This window comes from Parasteatoda tepidariorum, chromosome X1 (genome assembly GCF_043381705.1).
Source record: "Parasteatoda tepidariorum isolate YZ-2023 chromosome X1, CAS_Ptep_4.0, whole genome shotgun sequence".
Lineage (NCBI taxonomy): Eukaryota > Metazoa > Arthropoda > Arachnida > Araneae > Theridiidae > Parasteatoda > Parasteatoda tepidariorum.
This window is the reverse complement of record NC_092214.1, coordinates 63655327-63681120: the sequence shown is the minus strand read 5'-3', so window position 1 is coordinate 63681120 and position 25794 is coordinate 63655327. Positions and strand designations below refer to the sequence as shown.

Below are 25794 nucleotides of genomic sequence, written 5' to 3'. Positions count from 1 at the left end.
ATTTATTAGGTGTGCTGTCAGAATAGATGTGAATCCTCTATCATATGCAATGAGAGGTGATTAGATGAAAGAAATCTATTAGTCGTCTATCTTGAATAGATTGTGCTGGGTAGTTTCAAATTGACACTTGAGTTTGATTCTCCCGTGTAATTTTAATGACTAATTACGAACATACTACTTGAAACAACTTGCTAATGATGAGAATTTTTGGAGAAAACTACTCAAATCTATTGACAATAGCATTTTATTACAAAAGTCATATTTTTTCTATAACTTATCTTCCCTAATTATAATTTTATAGCTTTTACTTTTTTAGGCATTTGAAAAACTTGACCAAATAGCATTTTACTTAAATTAATTAATTAGTAAATAATTGCTAAATCAGTGAAATTTTTAATTTATTTGGAGGTCTCAAAAAACAGCGCAATATTTTTTAAAAATGTTTTTGCGATCATTTTATTGCTCAGTGTCTTAGCCCATGAGCTGTGATGTTCAGTTGTTAAAGCATTGAACTGTTATTGTGAAGAACTGGGGTTCGCTCCCCAGAGAGAGAGAGCTGGAAGCTGACCTAGCTTGAGAAGGATTGGCATCAGCTTCTCCGGGAAACAAAAGCGGCTTTCTGCGAAGTACTGATCACATTGTCACAATCATGCAGTTAGATGCTAAATTTTGGAGCGTTTACCTCCCTTACCCTCTGACCCACAACTTGCAGCTGATTGAATGTTTTACTTATTGCTGATAGCTTTTATCAGATGGTGCATTATATCATTAAAAATTTAGGTCACAGAAAGATTGAGCAGTAACTTAACTCGATTTAACGAACTTCGATAACACGTACACAGTTAAAATTTTCATTTTAAAATTATGGTAAAATAACTGGCAGCTGTCTGTCCATCCGAATATAAATTATGGCAAAGACCATTTTTTTCCCTTATGGTTTCGAAAACAGTTACAAAAAGTACAGTTATTAAACCATGAATACAAAACTATACAGTTTCTTAACCATTTACAGCCAGCGTTTTTCATAAAAGTAAAAAATAATTAATTATTTAACTAGACATAGGAGCTCGGTATTCCGAAAGGTAATAGGCATTGGAAAGTGCCGGACACTGGAAATTCTTCATGTGTTGAAGGTAATGGAGGAAATATTATGGTGTCAACACTAGGCCTCGAACTCCAGTTTCGCCGGTCATGAGATTGACAGATAAGCCCGCTCGGCTATGATATGTACTCAGTTGCTAAGAATTAAGTAGCTTCATTAGGTGGTTCTAGTTGGTGAGATAAGATTCTGGTTGTTTTACCGTATTAGGTGAAAGCAGTTAATAAACAGTTTGAATACCATTTTATTTATGGTTATTTGGCTGTTTTGTTTAAATATGGTAAAATAACCATTCACTAAATTGTTATTTAACCATTTTTTCCTAGAAATTTCTAACAGTGTATTTTTTGATGTTATGAAAAGATCTGAATTCCCTACGCATTTGCTATATTGATAAATTGAAATAAAAAAGTCTTTTTGCCATATTATTTCTCAGTGACCTTTCATTTCACGAAATATTTTTGATCAATAAAACCGTTTGTTTCCTTAATCTCTGACGAATTTGAAATTATATTTTTGAACTTCAATTCTTTAAAACTTATTCTTGAATAATGTTATGAACTATGTTAGGAAACTTCCTTATTGGAAAGTAGTCTTAATCTCTCATTTCTCGAGAAGTAGATGTGGAAAATATATGTGTACAGTTAAGAATAGCAAATAATGTTGCACTATGAGGTGATTAGCAGGAACCAAAAATATTAAAAGAGATCGTAAATATATCAGAAGAGGAAAATTACTAAACAGTATAATTTCAGTGAAACGTAAAATTAAATGTTAAAGCAAAGATACTGGCAAAATTTGAAGAGACATTTTTTAAATTCATGTTTTAGAAGGTTTGAAAATGTCAGCACAGTATTTTTTTTTGGTACAAAATTATTAAATATATATAATATGCGAATAAAATATTCAATGTCTGGAATCATGAAATATTTAGTGTCTCTTTCGAGTTCGTAATATTGGGGTTTGACAGCACATCAAATACCATGTGCAGCACCTCAAGAAATGGACCTCACTGAATAACTTTTGAACTAATGATCGGATCTTCACGTCTTAGAACTCACTTTCAATAGTTCGAGAGGGTGACCTCAAATATGCTAATTAAGAAGTTCTGACGATATTTTAAGTTACGAAATCAGAAACAAAAACGTTCTTTCCCTGAATAAAAATATTTCTTTTTTTGATGGACTCCAATTTCTGATCCCCAAAACATACGGGGTATCCGCAATCTGGTAAATATGGTCCATATAGCTTGTTCAGGAGAGCTATCCAAAATTTGGACCATTTAATGCTAATTTTACGTTTTGTGTATTTCGCCGTATCTCGAGAACTTTTAAAGCGAATTGAAAATGTTTACACGCAATTAATTGTAAAATTCATTTGTCCAAATATAATTCTTTACAAAAAATAAATTTTATTAAATATTTATTATTATTTCTAATGTTATTTAATAATAGTCGAAAAAGTTTTGAATTGTAAGGTATAAAATATTTTTCATTTGAGATTGAGTCCTAGAGCGTAAAGATCCGATCATTAGATCAAAAGTTATTTATGGTGGTCCATTTTTTGACACACTTTACAAATAAATCAAAACATCAAGCTGATGAATACAATTATTAATTTGACTATGAAGTTTCAATAGATGAAAAAGGAGTTTCAAAATTTAATATATAAAATATTAAGTATTATTTTTTTACTTTCATTATTTAGAAGAAAAATACTTCTTATTTTAAACTAAAATTTAAAATTATTAAACTGAAAAGATTTATTTTGTTAAACATCTTTTTACATTAGATAATTGTGTTAGAATGTATAAGTTTGTGTGAATATTTTTAAATGTTTCTATATAGAAAAGGGAAGAAAGTAAATAAGCGAAATTAAAAGAATACGAATCCCATCATGCCTTTAAATCTGTGCTCCTATATTTTGATTGGTTGTTTTTATTTTGTGCACAAATCTCGGAAGGTATAGTGAAAGTAGACTTGGCTCTTATCCAGACTACAACACATTAATTTCCTACTCAAAGCTTAAAGTGTTTGATAAGACAGTCTTATCACTTAGACTACTCTTGCATTTCGGATTCCATTCCTAATCTGTATTATCTCACAGTTTTTTTTTCTAGATGATTTAAAATTACACGTCTACGGTGTAAACATTGTTTAGTTATTTAGTTGATTATGAGCTGATATTACCGTATACTTTCATGCTGAGAGCTAAAAGTGAATTTTACGAAAATGTAAAAGCCAGGATAATAGAGCACTGGTCTCTCAATGACAGAGTTAAATTTATTAAGTTAATTTTTTTTAATCATAAAAATTTGAGAGCCGTGGTGAATCAGGGAATAGAGCCTTTGCCTCTTAATTTGGTTACACAGGTTCGAATCAAAGCCATAGCTGGTTGATTCGAATTCTAATCCTGGCTCGTACTGGCCGCATTACAGGTTTAAAATATTCTCAATAGTAGACGTATCATGAGTTAGAATCCCCTTGACGTCGGGCTAACCACGAGAGGTTTTCATGGTTCTACTGTAACACTGCAGGTTAGTTCCATCAATGATTCTTGCACGAAGGCTAGTTTGTCCCAGTGCCTTATTCAGGAGCTTCTTGTCTTCTGTATTGGGGTCAAAGTTACATTGCTATGGAAGTGAATATTGATAGTCATAAATTTGTAATTGGGATGCTGTTAAATGCCGGTTATAAAAAAAAATATATTAAAAAATGTAGCTACTACGTTTACTTCTCTCGTCTCACTCCAATCTCGGTGCTGATGAAAAATTTCTCGATTGGTAGTAGGATCACGAGTTAAAGTCCTCTTGCAGTCTGGCTAAACCTGGGAGGGTTTCGATATTTTCTTCCCCATATAAAGCAAGTACGCTTCACTCAGGTAATTTTGTTTCTCCAGTTCTTCTTACTTGGGCCGGTTTCAAAGTTATTAGGCCTTGCAGTTAAATATTTACATAGCCTCAAATCAGAGATGAATGAATGGGATGTTCAACATCAATTATAAAAATTAATAAATAAGTTGTACACTGAGTCATTGAGAAATATAGTTTTTAATTTATTTATTCAATCCACTTTATCCAACTATTAGTGTTACCTACTTTACTAAATTAAAAGTCTATTAACTTCATAATGCATAAGAAAACACATAAAATTACTTATAAATTGTTTAAAAAGAATATTTCCTACCTATTATTTCCCATTAATTGAAGTATTCTCCATGCCATGCAAACTGTTAGGACGGTTATTCCCTGTTCTTTAGCTAAAAGAGCTATCCCAGAACATAGCATGCTTAATAACAGCCATAGCATTCTTTTAATTATCACTTCATTGGCTTTTGTGCTCCTGAAAATAAAAATAAAAGTAAAATAATTAAAAAAAAGAGATACAGAATTTATATCGCGTTGTTAAATGTTTTGAAATTACCCTCCCTAAATCGAAGATTATAATACATGGGCAAACAAAGTAAAAAAATTTGAATAACATAACTGAAGTTTCTAAAGTTTTTCTTCTCCAAAAAAAAATGGTTTGCATATAAAGTGGCCTGCAAAAGTCTCCAGCTTGTACTTTTTCATATTTTATTTTAGCTTTTGACTGCTTATTCTTATAGATTTAAAAACAGTCATAAGACGTTAATAAGATGCATACGAAAACTGTACTGTATTGAAAGCATAGCAGTTCTGAAATACTAATAATGTTTATTTTATTTTGTTATTGAAATTAGTTTTAAATAACAATATACTGGCTAACATCTTTTGTGCAGCACTGTTGTTGAAAATTTTATTTTCTTATCCCCCAATTGAACAGCATTTTTCTTTCTCTCTGATCATTACTATTATTTTATATATTTTGAAAATGTCTTTAATTGAAATTCGTATTAATTGTATTTTTATTGTAGAAAGAAAAATATTTACAATTTAGAATCTAGACTATATCTTATAATTAGTTATTAGTACACAATTTTAGCGCTTTGCATGGAGCTAAGAGCTCAAACATTTAAAATATTATTTGGGCTAAGTATGATACAGTTGTCTGTACGGTTTTTTTTTAGGCTGTGCACTTAATACGATAATCCAATTACTTATTGGGATTTTAGCATAGGACATATTTGTACAGAATGCAAAATAAGAAGTGAACAAGCTTAATAACTTTTTATTTAATATGATCGGATTTTTACGTAAAATTGTATTAAAATTACCTCATGGGAATGAGATTTTTTTCTTGAAAAAAACTCATAATTTTCGTTAATAAGGTCAAAATATACAGTATTTAAACTATTTATTTGGTAATTTTTCCATACATATGGTAACGGTGTACGGAAAATTCTGGTTTTAAAAATTATAGTTTTAATCACCACAAGTTTAGAAAAGTAAAAAAAAGAGCCTAAAGGGAAATTTTACCGAATAAATGATTTTTATCTCATATCTCATTTACCAAATTTCATCACATATATTAAAACCACATTATTGCTAATTTTATCGAAACCATTATCAGTTACTGAACTTTTTGGTGTTCCTATAAGTCCAGAATAACGGTTAATTTTACCATAATATAGTAGTTTCGACCATATTATTTTCTCAGAGTAGCACTTAATTGTAATGGTTTGAGGACCTTACCATAATTAAGCTAACTAATTAGTACCACTAGCTTATTAGCAATACTAAAATGCGGCCTGCAAATCCTCAAGAATTTAATTAAAGCTCTTGGAAATCCAAGTAATAGATTTTTATTTACAGTGATTAATTTTTTTCAGTTCTAATGCAGGTATTGATAAAGCCATTGATTCGTAAAACTTAGTTGCCATGACATTTAAGCTCAGCTTAGAAATTGAAGTCAGAATTGTGAAATATCAAAAAACTATCTTAGTGGCACTTTAAAGAATTACTCAAGTACACATTCTTTATTTTAAATTGAATAGTATATTATTGTAAAAACTATCAATTTTCGCATTGACTCATACGAAATATATAAATATTTGTAACATTTTATAGTCAACATTTTAAGAGATAAATAAATTACGAGCAGCCTTTGTTTATCCCTTAATTTCTCCAAAGTAAAAAAGCAAAAATAGTTAATATTGCTTCTTTCTCTTTAATTTCATATTTAAGTCATTTTTTCCAAAGCATATAAATTGATTAGCGTTTTAGATTGTTGATATATTAAGAGGAAGTTGTAATATTATTTGCACCGTTATTTTTTAAATTAGATTAAGTTCATTTGGAAAGTGGTTTAAGTCTGAAGCTTTCCAAAGTTAGTGTTCAAAGGTATTTAAAAATATTACCAATGATTAATATATTTGGACATTATTTTTAACATTATAATTTTATTAATCATCAAATTACAGCAATGATTATTAAAATCGTATGAAAAGGAAACAAATAAACGAACTTGTATCTACAAATGAACTTAATTTACTTAAATAACGGCTCATTTAGTGATATTGAATTACAATAATAAAGCTATAAACCTGGAATTAAAACGCCACAACCCAATTATTTCCGCAAAAGATATCCTAAACCTCAATTTAATTTGTGACAAAACAATCTTTTAACAAACTAATTTGCAAACTTCATATTCTTATTCAATGTTTGGCATTAGATGTTCAAAGACACCCTTTTTCGTTTGTAATTTATTGCCTGTCTCCCAAACCTCTGAAATCTTAAACCTTTATTGATACGTGTGACAAATCTAACACCTCTGAAGTTATAAAATAATTATTCAAGTATTTCATGAGAAATTTGAAAAGAAATGCCAAAAAACTCGAAGTGTCTTTTCCATTATTATAGGGTGATGTAATTATAATACATTACGATGGTGAATTACTAAATATGAATTTGAACCGTATTGCCTAAATATTTTTATAAATGATATCCTAGATCGGGAGTTAATTTACTGACAACGCAATATCTTACCACACAAATTTATTAACTTCTTTTCTCTATCCAATGTTCATAATCAAGGACTAAGCAAACGCAATTCGTACTAAATAAATTCTATTAACTAATATCATCGGGCAACTTTAGAGCATTATTCTAAGCAGAGTAAGATAGCGAATAATTAGATGCCACAATGTTAACACAACCGGTAACAAACACTATTCTATGCAATAAGGGTATTGTGAGTAAGGGTTGAAGCAAGGTGGCATGTTCGTGGAAGACGGGTATTACATTATGTAGCAAGGGTGACAACGACTATTACATGCACCAGGTCGTGGCTCGGTCGCTCTATTTGACACACCTCTAAAGCGCGTTATTTAAAGGACGCCATCCTACTACACTAGGACTGCATTTCCCTAATTAAACAAACTCTCTTACTGTGATGGGGGATGAGAAAGAGGAATTTTGGAATGGTGTAAAGGTTCTCACTGGAATTTGCGTCCCCAAAATACGTACAAGGAAAAATAGAAAGAATTTTAATGAAGTCACTAGTGAGGATTTTGTCGCGCAGTCATTTCCCCCAATCTGAAACTTTAATAGCACTTAAACATTTAGAAATATCTACTGTGAGGTAGTTTTCGTCGAAAGTGGATGTCTTTCTAATATGAAGTTGATTTAGTTATTAAAATGTTTAAAATTGGCAAATCTTAGAAAAATTATTATTTTTGATTAAAAATCACTGTAAAAAATAATATCGTCATTTATTTGCAATATATATACTATAATTTATGTATATATATATATATATATATATATATATATATATATATATATATATATATATATATATATATATATATATATATATATATATATATATATATATATATATATATATATATATATATATATATATATATATATATATATATATATATATATATATATATATATATATATATATATATATATATATATATATATATATATATATATATATATATANATTTTTGTGCTATTGTATTAAAAAAAAATTATTATCGTTCCGTATGTGTTTCAAAATGTCTTTTAAATTACTGAGAAAAAATATGTAAGACTAAGTGCAATGTTGTTGAATTCAAGGTGAGCTTTTCTTTTCCAATATAACTATGAGACAAAAAGCATCGGGAGAATTAGAATTAATAGAGATGCAAGAAGATCAAGCTCTACAATTAAAATATAAGTCGACGTCGATTGCTGAATTTTGGAAATTTTTAACAGAATCGAAGTGTCCTGAATTAAAAAAGGCTGCTTGTCGAATTATTTCAATATTCGGGACGACGTACTTATGTGAATCATTTTATTCTTCTTTAAAATTCGTGAAGATCACCGATCAGTATAAACTGACCATCATCTCAAAGAATTACTGAGAAGTGCTGTCACCAATTATTCACTAAATTTTAAAGAATTGTCAAGAGAAGTGAAATAAATGTGTTAATTATTTAAATTCAGTACACATATTTTGTACTTTTACTTATATGTTTTCAATAAATATAATTTATGTAAAAAAAAATTAATACCTTTTTTGCATACCTTTTAAATACGTATTTAATTGCGGCTCGTGAAAAATTTCAAGTTTCGAAAAATGGCTCTGTTATCAAGGAGTTTGTCCACCCCTGTTATATAGTAAATAAAAATGAAAGAGATAGATGTTTCCCTTTTATTGTAATCCCTTTGACGCAGAAATTTTATTAAACATATTTTTCATACTTTTTTCCTTACTTTGTATTATATTAGGTCAAAATAAGTGAAAACTGTTATATTTATTATTTTAATAATTTATAGTTATGAAATACAGGATGAAACACCTGTATCTTGTTCTGCGTCTTCTAACGCGATTCACTTCCAAACAATAATGCTTCAAATTGGCACTCATTTGCAGCTACTAAGATCTAAGAGACATAGTTATTCATTATTTACAAAATTACTTATTAATAAATTTTTGAATATGAATGAAAAAAAAATTCAAACTACTTTTTTGTACTTTATATAATAGCACAAATGTAATTTTGACAATCTAACATAATTTTTTAGTAACTATAAGTCTATTTTAGTAATCAAAAATCAACAAAATATATTTTTGCTTGTAATCAGAGAGTCTGAAAAAAAAAATATATATAAGGAACACCGGTGCTCCATCTGCGTCAAAGGCTTAATAAACTCGGGATGTTTTCTTATAGCCATTCATCATATATATTTTACATCATATATATAATGTAAAAAAATACGCATAAGAGAAGTCGCAAAATAGTTGTTAAGAGAAGAAAAAAAGGCAAAAATCGTTTCTAAATTTTGACCAATTGCTAATGAAGTAGCAGAAGCTGGTTAAAAGTAATTTAAAATTTTAATGCTTCATTTGCTATCGTAATAGTCAAATAATAAGTCTGTTTATTTCTGGATGATATTTAAAGAAGAATACAAGTCAGTCTCAGTAGACAAATAAACGTCTTTTTTATTTTCTTTTTTACTCGTTTGTCCAAACTTCGATCTTATTAACGAATGTATCATAGGTCAAAACCTATCATTTTTTAACCATTTACGCAATAATTATTGACAGGTTATGCGTGCAGTTCTTTATAGAACTTTTTATAAGGACTCTAAACTTACAAAGGGTACTCCAAAATTTGACCTACAGATTCAGTTGAGAGATAAAATATATAAAAAGGACGAAAACTTACAGTAGAAAATTGTGAAGAATTAATGCAGGTTTAAAAGTCTCACCAGAAAACAATTAAAAAAACACTACAAACTTGCTAACTTCTAAAAGGTTTACTTGATTAATCATTATGAGAGTTATTCGAATTGGTGCTCGCTGACATAAATGTTTTATAATAATAAGTTACATAATCTACAACGTTGTAAAAATAATTCCTGGACACATTTATATATTTAGAGGTGCTTTTGATGTCTTCAAACGCGGTAGAAATAACATTTCTCTAGATTCACAGCCTACGTGTGTTCTTCGTTATTTTCATCATTTAATTGCAGTTTACGGTTCCAAGATCTATGATATGTCTTCGACCAACAAAATCAAATTGATGAAATCCTCTTGAAGCCTTGTATTACCCCTCTGAATTCGTTTGATACATTTTGGAGCATCGTGTTTATTAAATTGAAAACGTTGAGACACTTTGTTTTAAAAATCCATGCAAAAAATAAAAGATTCGCAAAGAAAAATAAATTTAAAAAAATACGCACTATAAATGAGAAGGAATCAAATCTATTTTTCTTGTATACTCCAGGCGAATTATGAAACTAGTTACTTGCCCCTTTACTCATTTAATAGTTTAATAGCTCTTTCAATGATGCTATATATTGTATATACACAGCTCAAAAAATTAGGGGAGCCATGCGTCCCCCTAATTCTTTTGAGTTATATATATATATATATATATATATATATATATATATATATTTATATNGAAGTTATAAAATGATTAAGAATTTCTTGAGAAATAGAAAAAATGTATTTGCATAGAAGTGTTTTCATTATTTTATCTATCCCCTGTGTATATATATATATATATATATATATATATTAAAATTTTGAAACCAATAATTTAAGTTCAATAGATAAAGAAAATCGTAAAACTATGATAAAACTAAAACAAAAATAATACTTAAAATCTTTATATGCTTTATTAAAGCCACTGTAAATAATAAAACAATTACTTTTAAATCAAAGAAAGTTCTAAGCTTTCGTGATAAATATAATAAAGAACACTTCAATAATTATTTTTCACGTGATTTTTTTTGACGTCGGTAAAAAAAAATTTCTATAATAATGTAAACACAAAGAAAGAAAAAATAGAATAAAATGAAATAAATTCATTAGAGTAAAAATAATTCTCACTTTTGCATTATTGCTTCGAAAAATAAAAGGAATAAATATTATTTAGTTTATAAAATGTTTAAATAATCTCTACTCACTTTTTGTCTTTCAAAAATTTGAAATTTTAACTATATTAATAGTTTTTTTCAATTAAATTTGTATGTAAAAGTAATAGTTTCATAATTAACAATAAATACATAAATGCTTAGATGCAAGAAAAAGGAACGTGCATATTTAAGAAAATTATTTTGTTAGTTATAAATTTATATTGTTAGTATTAAAAAAAAATCTTGATTTGAAGGAAATTTTTACTTAATTCACTGTATATATTTTTTATTAAATTTGCATGAATTGAAGTAATAGTTATAACAATTATAGTTATGTTTGTTTTGTTGCAAGAGACAAGAATACATGCACCTTAATGAAAACAAAAATTTTTGTCATTATTTCATATAGTCAGAAAAAGAATAAAAGCAATAGAAAAACCTAATTTATATTATTTTTTTTTCTATTAAGAATGCATTACTCATAAATTTATATAATATTAAGTCTGAAGTCTTTAAATATTAGTGAAAGTGAAAAAACTATTAATATTTAATTGAACATTTAGATAAAAGAAATATATTAAACTAAGATATATTAAAATATAATGCGTAAAGAAATATGTTTAATTGTGCTTAAAATGTAAGAAATGTGTTCAAATAAAGGTGTAGGTGTGAGTAATATGTTCACGAAAAATTCTGGTAAAACTACTGCACTCTATGGTAATGACATTTCTGGTAAAAAATATAAACCTGATATAATGAACCAAAATATACGGTAATTAAACTATTAATTTGGAAATTTTTCCGTTCATATGTTAACGGTTTACCGAGAATTCTGATCTTAAGAATTATATTTTTCTTTGCTACCTGACATTTAGCAAAAATACAGTAAATTTGACTGAATAAATGGTTTTTATTCTATGCTAAGGTATCATGATAAAGTTACAATATTTTACCAATTTACCAAATTTTGACTCCTATTGTAAAGCTATGTTTTATTGTGTATTTTGCAAAATTCATTACCAAAGCACTTCGGTAAAAATTACGGAGCTTATTGGAGTTACCATAGAGCCCGAAACATTTTTAAGTTTTCCATAATCTAGTTGTTTTGACTATACTTCTTTCTCTTGTTCAAGCATACTTTTAAATGTAAAAAAAAAATGATATTTACGGCTTTGTAAATCTTGTAATCTAGTGATGTAAAACAGTTCTCAAAAAGATTTATTGCATTCAAATAAACAGTCGAAAATTGGAAAACTATGCTGAAAATGTGTCTACAATAACATCTTCCTTTATGAAGTATGTATTATTTTTTTTTTCTGCTTACTGAATGAACGAAACATAATATGGTTCACAAATTATTCCGCAGAAATCGATTACTAAATGCATAACTTTTCAAGAAAGTTTTAATTTGTTTCTTCTAAAATATATGATGTAAATGCTTTCGAAGACAACACCTTTAAACTTCTTTCTTCATTTTACAAAATAATTGCATTTCTAATAAAAATTTATTAAACTCGCTACGTAAGTTAACATATTTTCATCAAATAACTAAATTCTCTATACCCTCATACAATTTATTCTATGTAAAAATATTAGTTGATACCTTGAATCCCAAAATTTTCATCGAAATTTCATTTTTGTAATTAATCAAGGGGTGGTGTTAAAATATGAAAAAAGCGTATGAAAGGTAGATGATGTTAACAATTCTTATTCTTTGCCCAAACAACTTTTACTTTAACAAATATTTTTATTATCCAAAAATATTATTTTTAAGTTGCACTATTAATCAGAGTGAGGAGAAAATTAACACTAATGAATATAATTTATGTAATTATATTATAATTTATATAATTATATAATAACTTATATAATTATATTATAATTTATATAATATTATAATTATAATTTATATAGTATTTTAATAATATTGTTACAAATTTGTAAATATTTGTGTAATTTTGTAATAATTTTTTTCCTATAATAATAATAATAATTTGTAATAATTCTTTTCCTAAATAACCCTAAATAAATACTTTAATTAGTAAATTTGAGTAATTCTATCGTAATTTAGGTAGAAAATAACTTGTTATATACTACCCTACAAAAATGGAGAAGACATTTTTCATTTCAGTTTTTGACATTTTTTTCCTGAAATACTTAAATGATGTGTTTTGATGTAATCAGCTGTTATTTGAGATATAATTGAGAGCTAGAAATAGCTGTATTTTCGAGAAGATTCTGCTAATGAATGTATGAATTCTTAGGACTATTTCATTCATCTGCAAACATTTATACTGCAATCATTATACATCTGCAATCATTTATCATTTGACTGTCGCTATACGATACTCACTTTATAAATGTCAGTAAAGATGTGAGGAAGAAAAATGCAGACAAAACCTCCGCTCTTCCAACAGCGCTAGAAACCTGAAAAGACAAACAAAAATGTTTAATTGAATGCTTATAAAATATATAATTTCTCAGAACAATTCTATCATTTCGATATACTTATATTTGTATAAAAGACAATAATTATTGTGAAGAAAATATATATATAAATTAACTTTTGGGAATATTGTAGGGTTTTGTTTTAAAATCAGTTTAGTCTATATTTTCATGCATTATTTATTTATTGAACGTTTACTCCATTTTAAACGGTTTTAACATATCACAAAGCGGTTTTAACAAACAATTTTATCATAACTACAAATCTGCTTTCTTCATATAAACATGAGTCTCGCGCCCTTTAAGTGTCCAAATAATATATTGTTATTATACGTTCCTAAATTGTACAACGTGGTTTCCGTTGATCGCAGTATTACCGATTCTGGGTCTTGTGTCATTAAGCATCACACCTTCTTCATAAGACCAGTGTATCATTTCAGCAATCATTTAAGAGACGTTTTAAAATGTGATACAACAAAACTCACAAGAAAACTCTGTACATGAAAAATAAATGTATCTTGATACTAAAATTGTTTTTCCTTTCCTTTGAATTTTTTGTCACCTCGAACTGCAAACCTTCCGATGCGGTTTTAGTATTCTTTTATTTGTATTACGATCCACAGGTGTCTATTAGATAATGCTTCGCAGTTTTGTAATTAACTTCATCAGTATCATTTTTTAAATAGGAGCGCTGATTCCTCAATTTTTCTCGTGGTGGCTCTGTAATGGTTCTTTGCGAAAAACTACACTACCATATCTAGACATCACTTTTATAGCCTTACTTGAAGACTTTGAAAGAAATGCGGTGGTTACCCTCGATATAGATACTTACAATTACAAACAATGAGGAGAGAGGCAAAACATAGCATAAGTTTTATTGAGAATTATATAGTAAGTCATGTTGGAACTGTCATAGTGCGAAAAAGTGTCAAAAGTGTCTTAATTCAATGTTATTTTCACATATTCTAGTGAATTCTGGTGAATATTACTATGAAAAAGGCTCTTAATTAGCTATTTTATTGTAATTTAAAGATTAGGCGCACACCGTAAAGATTACACCTTGGTGAGCTCTCAAATTAGCGGTCAAATTATTACTTTTCAATAAAACGTCGTTTTTTAAGCATATTTTATTGAAACTTTTGATACTAAGCATTATAAAATATAAAATCAAGATATTTGAGATAAATAAAAGTACCGTTTCGATTGCGAATGTCAGTCTAGGTCATAATGAGGAGGTGCCACATTTGATGACATTCCCGGACAGGGGTTGCTACGAATTTCTCAACTTTTATTTATCATATTCTTTCATATCCTTCAATTCAGTAACCGCAGTTCTAAATCCTTCTGCGTATATGTAGCGTAGAAAAACTTCCGCTCAGTATATTGTTATATTAATCAAATTACAATAAAAAAGTGAAAAATGAAATTATTTATCATTCTAAACAGCCCCATGTTTTCATTATAACAAAATTTTAATGAGGATGTTTATGCATCTTTTTAAAGTTATATGTACAAACCATGTGTGTGTGTGTGTGTGTATACACTGGCGAGAAACTTTTGCCTTCCAATGTCTATATATAAGTTAGATCATTATTTTATGCCAAGCTTTCGCTTTTCAACAAGGCGAGCCAGGCTCGAATCTCAGCGGCGGCTGGTTGATGCGAATTCTGCTCCCTCCTCACACCGACTACAGTGCTGACGTAAATGATTCTCAGTGGCAAAGATGAATCATGGGTTAGAATCATTATGCCGTCTGGTTAGTAGTGGAAGGTTTTCGTGGTTTCCTCACCGTATATTGCAAATGCGGATTAGTTCCATTAAAAAGTCCTATTTTGTCCCAATGCTTGATTCAAGAGTTTGCTTGTCTTCTGGGTGTGTTTCAAGTTACAATTAAAAAGTTACATTGATAGCCATAATTGGATCGACTGTTCAACGCTGGTTGTGGATAAAATAATGTACTGGCAAAAATCGTTGTAGCATTCTCTCCCCCATACTTTAGAGACTGCGGTTGGTGGGTTTTTTTACCAAATTTCGTTTCGCATTATTCACTAGCATTATTCAGCGTGCGCACGTATGAAATATCTTTTATAATATGCCAGCTATAATTTAGTTTGGAAATCTCATAAATATTGATGAAAGCGATAAAGCTGTAAATTTAACAGGCTATCAACACTAAAACAATGTTTTAAAAGAGTTGTAACTTAATATCTTTTAATTTTCTTCTGTTAATTAATTTTCTTTATTTGGAAGTTTGCCATGTCTATTTTTTTCTTTTCCTCTCTACCTAATTGTATTTTCATTTACTTTTAGATTAATAACTTTTAAGTTATCTTTATATTCTATTTAATCATTTTTCTGCCATAATTAAATGTTACTCATTCGGAAAAAAAATCTCAGCTTCGCCCCGATAGGATGTCTTTAAAGGGTTATTTATCTTTAATAGCTATGCACAAAGCTTTTTATGGATATAAAAAAATCACCTTTTCCTAATTGCATTTAAAGCTGCTTACAGGATAAAGTAAATAACTAAGAGAAGACTATTTTTAGATTAAAGCATAGATAAAAAAGGAAAACGTTTTATTGTTGAGCAGCTGGACTTACATTTTTTTTAATAAAAATAAAATAGGTTAGTTCATTAATCAACCTTTTTTTTAAGAAAAATAAGGGACAAATAACTTTTGAGTTTTATAATATTTAGTATTAGCAAAAGTTTGTGTCCATTGTGGAAACATACGGAGTTCATAAAAAGTGCTATTTCCTCATCTATAAATTATTTTTTGAACCGTATGTCAACATTTACAAGTTTTTGAAATATTACTATATATTAGTATGTACCATATCAACTTTCGAAAAATTGGATTCTAAGTAGAACCATGGTACTCAAAATACAAAAATACAGGAATTTTCTGTAATTATATTATAATTATGTACAGTGCGCAAAAAAATAAACTGATAACTCTGAACAGCTTTTTATCTAATGATCGGATCTTTACGTTCTTGGACTAACTGGTTTGTAAAAGAGACCTCTATGCTTAGTAATTATTGTAGGCGATATTTTGAGTTACAAAATTAGACGTAACACTATACTTTCTCTAACATATCTTTTAGTATTAAACATATCTTTTTTTTTCGAGGAATTCAGATTTCTGACCCTTAATATTTAGGGGTAGCAGCAATACTGCAATTTTAAATGGAAAATTCAAAACTGCAAAATTTGAGTGATATCGGTCGGATAGTTCCTGAGAAATCGAGTTTTGAAGAAGTCGTATTTTTTAATTTAATTTCAGACAGTTTTGTTCTATTAGGTTCAGAAAAAAAGCAATATTTTTATCCACGAGCATCTAATAATTTCTTATAGAAATCTGTTATTCATGGTAGATGATAAGAACTTGACTAAAATTAAAGCATTTTAGTAATTTATTTTAGCTCAGAACAAAAACGTGAAAAACTCTGGTGCATGATTTTCATTTTCCTTACTTTAGCACGTTAACACTTATATTCTATTATTCATTCTCTTACTATATAACTATACTTATCTTTTATTCATTTATTTACTTTTAAGCATAAATTTACAAAACATCTATTCCTTCTATTAAAATATCCAAAGAAATATAAATTTAAATATATTTTTAAGAGCTTTAAGAGTTTGATTCTTTTTTAACATTTTTCTTAGTTGAAAATAACTTCTAAAAATTTTACTCATGTCTCTCATAAACCAATCTTTAAAGAAAATTTTTTGTGTATAAGGTAATTATTCCCATTGAAATTTCTTTTATTATTTATTAAAATGCTATTCAAAATTTATTACAAGCTGTTTAAGCGCATATTTCTTTTTTTATTTTAAAAGACTAAAAACTATTTTTGTTTATTCTCAAAGTTTATTTAGGAGGATATTCACTAGGGGATCCTTTAGACTCGTAGAATTACTTATATTAAATGTATATAGTTTTTTTTTCTATACGCAATTGTCTCACGTGTTTAAATATTATCTTTTTTGTTAAAGTACTATCAATTGAAATGGTTTTTCGATTGAAAAAGATGGTAAAATTCAAACATAAAATATTAAAATTAATATTTACTGTTCTCGTATTAACGAAATATATTTCACTTTTTACTCAATATTATCTCGAAAAATAATAAATATCCCACAGTTTAAGAAAGAATATTAGATTTCAAGTTTGAGGGGTTAATTTAGATTGAGGAAGTAGGTAACAAAAATTTTTTAAATGGTTGAACTTTAAGTATTACCACCATTCCATATCATTTAATGCTCATGTATCTGTTTTAATTACACTCATAGAATTATTTTTTAATGCACTGAGAAAAAAGTATTATATTATATTATGTTATGTTATGTTATGTTATGTTATGCTATGTTATGTTATGTTATGTTATGTTATGTTATGTTATGTTATGCTATGCTATGCTATGCTATGCTATGCTATGCTACGTTACGTTGCGTTGCGTTGCGTTGCGTTACGTTACGTTACGTTACGTTACATTACATTACATTACATTACATTACATTACATTACATTATATTATATTATATTATATTATATTATATTATATTATACTATATCCGTCGTTGAACAGTTGACCCAATTTTGGGTTTACGACTAATAATGTTCAACTCCGTAGCCTTGTAATTTTGAACCAATCCAGAAAACTCCTGGATTAGTACCCCCAGAGTTATTGATTTGTTATGGGAACATGGAGGAATTTGCAACTCGACAGATTTAACGTGCATCAGTCACCATTTACTACACGGGGATTCTTCGGTAAGTGGGGATCAAACCCACGACCTCTTGGACATGGGCCCAGGGCCCTACCAACCAGGCTATCCCGGCCTCTGAGAAAAAAGTATGGTCAAAACAATCAGAATATAGTAAATTTTACAACGTTTCTGGCTCTCTGGAAGCACCGAAGCGCACCGTAGTTAATGCCGAAGCGCTTTGGTACTAATTTTGGTAAAATCAACAATAAAATATGGCTGAATAACATGCTCTAAAATTTTGCAAAATGTGGTAAAACTTGGTAATTTTTTCATAATGCCTTAGAGCCTGTTATAAAAACCACTTCTGTTGAATTTATTTTTCAGTTTTGTATTTTTTACTAAATGTGCGGTAATAAGAACAATAATTTCGATTAAAAAAATTACTGGTTAATCGTTTCCATATGAATGGAAAAATTTCTAAATAAATGTATTAAATATCATAGATTTTGGTTTTATCAACAAGAACTATGTACTTTTTATTAGAAATATCATTACCATACAGTACGGTAATTTTAAAGAATTTTTTTTTTACGTGTAGATAAACTATCTACTTTTTATATTGAAATAAAGTTTCCAAAATGTGGGATTTTTTTCCCTTTATTCAAGATTCATTTCACTAGAATCACAGCATCAAATAAGGTGAAGACAGGCTTTGCAAAGTTAAATTAATGATCCGCTAGAAACTTTTATCATGACCTCATTCCTATAATCTCCATTTTTAACATGAAATCTTAATCCTTATCTATAACATATTAGAACTAAATGTTAGGTGTCACGTAAAAGTATTCAGTAGAAAAAAAATTTTCTATGTTAAAAAAATAAGAAATTCAGTTGTAGTTCTTTTAGATGAACATCTTACATTGATGTGACCTAACACTTTAAGCTGTATTATATTATTTTCTTCAACGTTTTAAATTTTTTATTCAATAAGGCGTAACATTAAGAGAAATTAGTTTTTAAAACATATACCAAGTTATATATACCTAAGTCGTGACATATTTTTGGAGGATTGCCTTACTTTGATTACACATCTGTTATATGTAATTGAAACTTAAAACTATGGCATACAATTCTATGTCTTGTATAAAAATCTCAAGCAAAAATAGTCAAATTTATGTTTCAAAAATGTTTTTTGCATCCTAAAACGTAGCACAGTTTTTATGTACTCAAAAATAGTTATGTGGTGTAATTTAGTAGCAAATGGCAGTTTTTATGCTTTTTCGTTTGAGAAAATCTAGTTAGAAATTTTGCTTTTGCTAATTGATGGCACGCAAACAAGCAAAGAAATGCCGTTACATATTAATGTAATTGTATGTATATGTTGGTTGAAATATTGATTTGTAAATACTTGTTTTTCTCTTTTCTTTACTGGGATTTTTTGCCTATGGCTACTTATGACTGTATAGTCATATTCCAGACAAACAAAAAAAAAAGGATTGTTTTAAGGTGTAAGATCATTTAAGTAATAATGCATGATATTATCTAATGATCAAAATTGTTCAGTGTTTACTTACTATATATTGATTTACTATTTAGTGTATAGGTGGCACCAGTAAGTGTTAACCTTAAACTTGTTATTGTAGAACAAAATATATTCGCAATGTTTTAAAAACACTATTAGAGGATTTGCAATGTAAATTAAAGAGGTTTGAAGTATGAAGGAAAATAATAGAAATCTTTACGTTTTAAGAAATAAATAAAATGTTTCTGGAATATTTTGAAACATTTCCTTACATTACAGATTTTATTTATGTACAAGGTTTTGGATCATTTTTATTGCGTCGATTTTTTCAAAATTATTTCATTAATTTTGAAAAAATTACTTTAAGGAATTAGTATTTGAAAAAGTACTTAATTGTAGATTAAAAACATATACCCTTATTACTCTTACAGAAATATATAGGTTCTAATCCCTACAATTTCGTAAAAATGAATACTTTATAGCCTGTCTTAGGTTCCAAACTCTTTAAACTCCTAACATAATAGTCATATTTTTTAAATAATTTTTCTTCTCTAATAATATTTAGTCTTCCATTTTGTTCGCTTAAATGTTGTTTCACATAACGTTGTAATACCTAAATGTTACTAACGAAGCAATATATATTTTCATCCAAAAAAAGGATAGTAAGAGATTTTACACTAGAGATCCAGAATAGTTACTGTGCAGAAAGATATTATAGGGAGTCTTTATAGCAAGAATAGATTTCTAGTACGTTTGTATAGTCATTAATTCCAACTAAAAAGATTCTCTGTAAAACATTTTGCAAAATATTAATAGTAAATAAAATGGTTTTTTTGCCGTTTATTACTATACAACATAGGGTCCTTTTAACGTTTCTGAGGCAATTTTAGACGCAGCTGTAAAATAAATTGAATAGGTATCCTTTCAAAAAAGAATAAAAACGAAATGAAAAATAGCGGAATTTAAAAGAATAAATAAAAATGTTTCAGAAATGTTATAAAAGGTTTTTTTTTTACTATGCAGATATTGCATGCGTAATAATTTTATTTTGTTCCAAGTATTTATCCCACATTGGATAATTCTAATTATACTATAAAATCAGTCAAAAAAAATTGTAATCTTAAGTTAACCATTATTATTTTTAAAGAAATATATCAATTTTTATCTCTACAATTCCTCAAAAGGCCTAATTCTTAGTCTGTAACAGAATTCGAATTCTTTAAAACTCCTTCAACATAAAAATGTTTATTTTTTTATTTTTTTTAAGTAAAAGAAACTTTGTTCACTAATGATTATAAATTTTCTATTTTGTTCACAAAGAAAATCTATTTTGTCCCTTTACAAATGACATGCCCTAACACGTTTTTACGAACAAAGTTAGAATCCAAAGAAAGGAGAAGATTGTTACAGATTTTACATTTGGGATCTAAATAATAGGTGACTGCTTGGAAGGACATTACAGGCCGTTTTCAAAACCAGAATGGATTCCAGTACGTTTATAACGTCATCAATTTCAACTTAGAAGTGTCCCTATAGAAATTTTACGAAATATCCACCATTATGGGAGTCTAATAAAGCATAAAAAGGTTCACCATGGCAGGGAGGTAAAATAATCTTGAAACTAAATTAAATCATTATACTGAGAGTGATAAATGTTGTTAAGATATCAACAAGTATATACTTTTTTTTCTTCTTGACTTTTCTCTTAAAACAAATTTTCTATGCATTACGTATATTAGGAGAAGTTTGGTTAAATTACTGCACTATATGGCAATGACATTTCAGGTAAAGAAAAATTTAAAAATTGAATAAAACTGATTAATAAAAGCGAAGTATTTTATTTTATTTAAACCATCGATTTGGAAATTTTTCCATTCATATGTAGAGGTTTACAGGAAATTCTAGTTTTTAAAATTATTGTTCTTATAACCACGCCTTTAATAAAAATTATCATCAGTTAAATTAGCTTAAAAAAATTACTTACCGCTTCTGTATGAATAGGATGTGTAGCAAAAAGTAAAGCAGCAAATAAGGTATCTTCTCGAGACCATTTTAAAACTTTAATACAAAGAAAAGCGACCATCAATGATACACATGAGTGCAGAAAAACATTCACAAAATGAAAACTCCATGCTGATAAACCACAAAAAACATGATTCAACCTGAAACGAAAAAACATTTAGTCTAATCAAAATCATAGTACAAGAATTCTATTAAATAAGCAAGAACATTTACAATTGATAACAACTGAAGTATTGAAAAATATTGTATTTTATTAAACAGAAATTGAGAATTGAAGAAACTGGAATAAAATAAGGATAAGCCACATATTTATAACTTTCATGAGAGCGGTATTGAGGTGAAAGCACCACAGTTTTTGCGTACGCTTCTTGTTGGTACCTATCTGGAAATATTACTCTTGCGCAGTTGGATATAAGAAGGTCACTATCGAAAATATTATGACTCGTGACTCATTACTATTTTGTCCTAAATCCTTCAATATATGAATCTATTTAAAAAGAGACTTTTGAAACTGATTTATAAATTGCATAAATAATTTACAATTAGTTGTAGCTATTTTATCCCTTAAATTAGTTTGTTTTTATTCTTATACTAAGTTAAAATTATTATTTTTTAATTCATTAATTCATTTTTTTTCATTTTTGTCTGTGGCAATAATAAAGATTTGTCCTTAAAAAGAGCAAAAAAGAAAATAAGCTAACTCTAAAATATGGTTATTTAAAGGTTTTGGCATGGTTTTTAAACTCACGAAAATTTTCGTGACGACATGAACGTGAATAATAATTTCTATTTAAAACTATTCAAGAATAGACTAATTTGCATGCTGAACTATAATTTATTTTTGCTTCTGTTCTGTCAGAGGTCAGGCAATGCAATCAATCGGTTGCCAATGCATGTACACAAAACAATCTCAATACTTTCCTATGCTTTGACAAATGAATAAAAAATGAGAAAGCTGTAAAGCTATAGCAAAGTGAAACGATTTCCTTCGGTTTCACTTTTGTAATTAAGTATCGATCCATGCGTATTTAACGTTAGATGAGAAAGTTCTTTAAACCTGGAAAACTGCTAAAATCTTTAAGCTCTAGAAAATAAAAAAAATAAAAACCTTTTTTATGTATATTCTTTATTTGTATCTGTATTAAGAAGAAAAATATTACAAAATAAAAGGAAAATATTGATGAATTTTCTCATATGAATATTCCCCAGTGAAATAATTCCAAATTCTAAAATATTCCAGAGTATTCCAAATTGTGTCGTGATGTTTTTAACTTGTACTGGTTATGGAAATTATTAATTTCAAATATAGATATTCAGATTACTGAACGGAGAAAAAAAATCTTGTAAAATTATCTTACTTTATGGTAATGACATTTGTTGTAATTAAACCAAAATATATGGTATTTAAACCATTTAGTTGGTATTTTTTCCGTTCATATGGCAACGGTTTATAGAAAACGTTGGTTTTCAAAATTATAGTTTTTATTACCATAAATTTGGTAAAAAAATGTAAAATTGAAGAGTAAATTTTTACGAATAAATGGTTTTTATGCCATGCTCAAAAGCATGACGATAAAATTAGCAAATTTGACCACATTTAACAAATTTTATCACATATTATAAAAATATATTTTATTGCTAATTTTTTCCAAAGTCATAACCAAAGTGCTTCGGTTAAAATGCTATGCTTTTTGATGCTCCCATATAGCTAGCTAGAAGAACTACAAATTTTACCATATTCTGCTAGTTTTGACCATACATTTTTTCAGCACATATATTATCAATTTTTAGTTACATCAATCTAAAATAAAACTATCAGCCATATTTTTAGATTTAGTGTGAATGTACAATGCTCAGTATTTAGTTTTCTTCGGTATTTGTCAAAACATTTATCGAATGAACAAATATTTAAAAATCATAAAAATTGTTGTTTTGGCAATTTAATAAATCGGTAGCTCATGCTTTTACATGAAACTCTCTTAATTATTTTTTATGCTTTGACAAGCGACCCAAAATATGTAATATATCTATAGCAAAAGGAAACGATTTCATTCGTTTTCCCTTCTACAATTCACATTCAATGCAAACGTATTTTCTGTAAGATGAGGGAGTACTTTAAACCTTAGAACCAGTAAAATCTTAAAACTCAATAAAGTACAAGTAATAATATGTAATTTTTAATTGTGCCTGCATTTACTAGAAGAGTATTAAAAATATAACTTGAAATTACTGACTATAATAAAAAATACTGTTGAGATTTTCATGCAATAGAAATTATTTATAATTTGTTATGATTAAGAAAAAAATACATTTAATTAAATGTACCACTGACTTCTCGTCAACGTAGTGCTAAACTGTCTTCTGCTGTACGGTTGGATTTAGAGTGACTTACACCGAATCAAGAATTTTTCTTTAATATTCTTCAAGCAATTTTTCACAACAAACGCCGTTTTAAATTGAAATTCAATACGGGTTGAAAATGAAGGAAAATCTTATGCTTCTGTACATATTAAAATCCAAATAAAACCAAACATACTTTATTTAAACTATTCATTTGGTAATTTTTCCGTTCATAGGTTAACGATTGACTGGAAATTTTGATTTTCGAAATTTTAGTTCTACACTTAGTAAACTATTACCATACATTTAGTAAAAATACTAATCTGAAAAGTAAATTTAACCGAGTGAATGGTTTTTATGACATGCTCTAAGGTATCATGACAAAATTACCAAATTTTTCAACATTTTCAACAAAGAGCATAATAATAAAACTATGCTTTTTTTGTTCGTTAAGTTATCCCAAAATTATCGTTTGGGTAAAAATTATCGTTTTTTTTTTTTGGTATTTGAAGAGGTAATTCGCACACTGTAATAAGATAATTTTTTATTGGTAATTCGCACACTGTAATTTTTTCCTTTTTCCAGTAGTCTGGACCATAATTTTTTCAAAGTATATCTTATAGCTCTTCAAAACAAATGTGCTTTTTAAATTAATTTTCTTTTACTATCCTTTAAAGATTTTATTAATTGTGGTTCGCAATTATTTATAGAATGTAAGCTGCTAATAACTGTAAATACAAAGTTTTTTCAACAATTAATGAACAAAAATTGATATCCAATCTAAGATTTGTGCATATATGTTAAAAAAAACGGTGAAGCTTGTTTAAAGTTGAGAAATGAAATAAAAGAAAAAAAAAGAAAAGGAAATGAGTAAAATGTTTATTTCAAGGTTGTTCCTTTAATTATTGTATCCTGTCAATTTATTTGTTAAATCCCGTATTGTAACTAGTTCAGTATTTGAAACATTTTCTTCACTTATTTCTATTCATCGCAAAAAAAGATTGACATACAGTGCACAAAAAATAGACAAATAAACGGATCATCCTGAATAACTTTTAATCTAATGATCAGACCCTCACGTTTTAGGAATCAATATTAATGGTTCGAGGGGATGACCTCAAATATGCTAATCAATTAGTGAAAACAATATTTTAAGTTACGAAATCTGACTTAAAAACGTTATTTCACTGAATAAACATACAATATTTTCAGCGCACTTCTGACCATCAAAATACAGGGAGTAGCCGCAATCTGGGAATTATGGTCTCCATAGTTAGATCAAGAGAGCGATCCAAAATTTGTACTCTCTAATGTTAATTTTACGTTTTCTTATTTCGCCATATTTCGAGAACTTTATAAAATCCGTTTATTCGAAAATAATTCAATGCAAAAATTACACTTTAGTAAATATTTATTATTTTTTATTATTTTATTAATTACTAGTAGATGAATTTTGAATTTTTAAAGTATATATATTTTTTTAGAATTTTTAAGTATGTAATTTTACGTGAAAAAATGCAACAATTGAGAGAAATTGGTTGAATAAATCGAATTTTAAAGAAGTAGTTTATTTAAAATTCAATTTCTCAGGAAGTATTCAATTGATTTTGCTCAAATTTTATATTTTGCTATGTAAAATTATATACAGTAAAATGACGTAAAAAAGTTGCACAAGCGAATTTTATAAATGAGTGCAAAAATTTTTCAATTTCCCTTTAAGAAGTTACGCAAAAAGTAAAACTAACAATAAGTGGTCCAAAGTTTGGATCGCATTCCTGATTAAACTATGGAGACCATATTTCCCAGATTACGGATAACCCTTATATTTTAGAGGTCAAAAACCCAAATCCATCGTAAAA

General features: G+C 27.8%; 1 protein-coding gene across 1 annotated transcript in view; it reads right to left on the bottom strand.

Annotated features, from left to right (window-relative positions):
* Window positions 1–25794, bottom strand: part of LOC107452602 (protein O-mannosyl-transferase TMTC1) — a 183587-nt gene that overhangs the window by 104790 nt on the left and 53003 nt on the right. Inside the window, exons 2-4 of the mRNA XM_043054161.2 lie at window positions 21558–21735; window positions 13243–13316; window positions 4285–4440 (exon numbers count right to left, since the gene is read on the bottom strand). Coding sequence (XP_042910095.1) covers window positions 4285–4440; window positions 13243–13316; window positions 21558–21735 — 408 coding nt within the window. The remainder of the gene's footprint in view (window positions 1–4284; window positions 4441–13242; window positions 13317–21557; window positions 21736–25794) is intronic.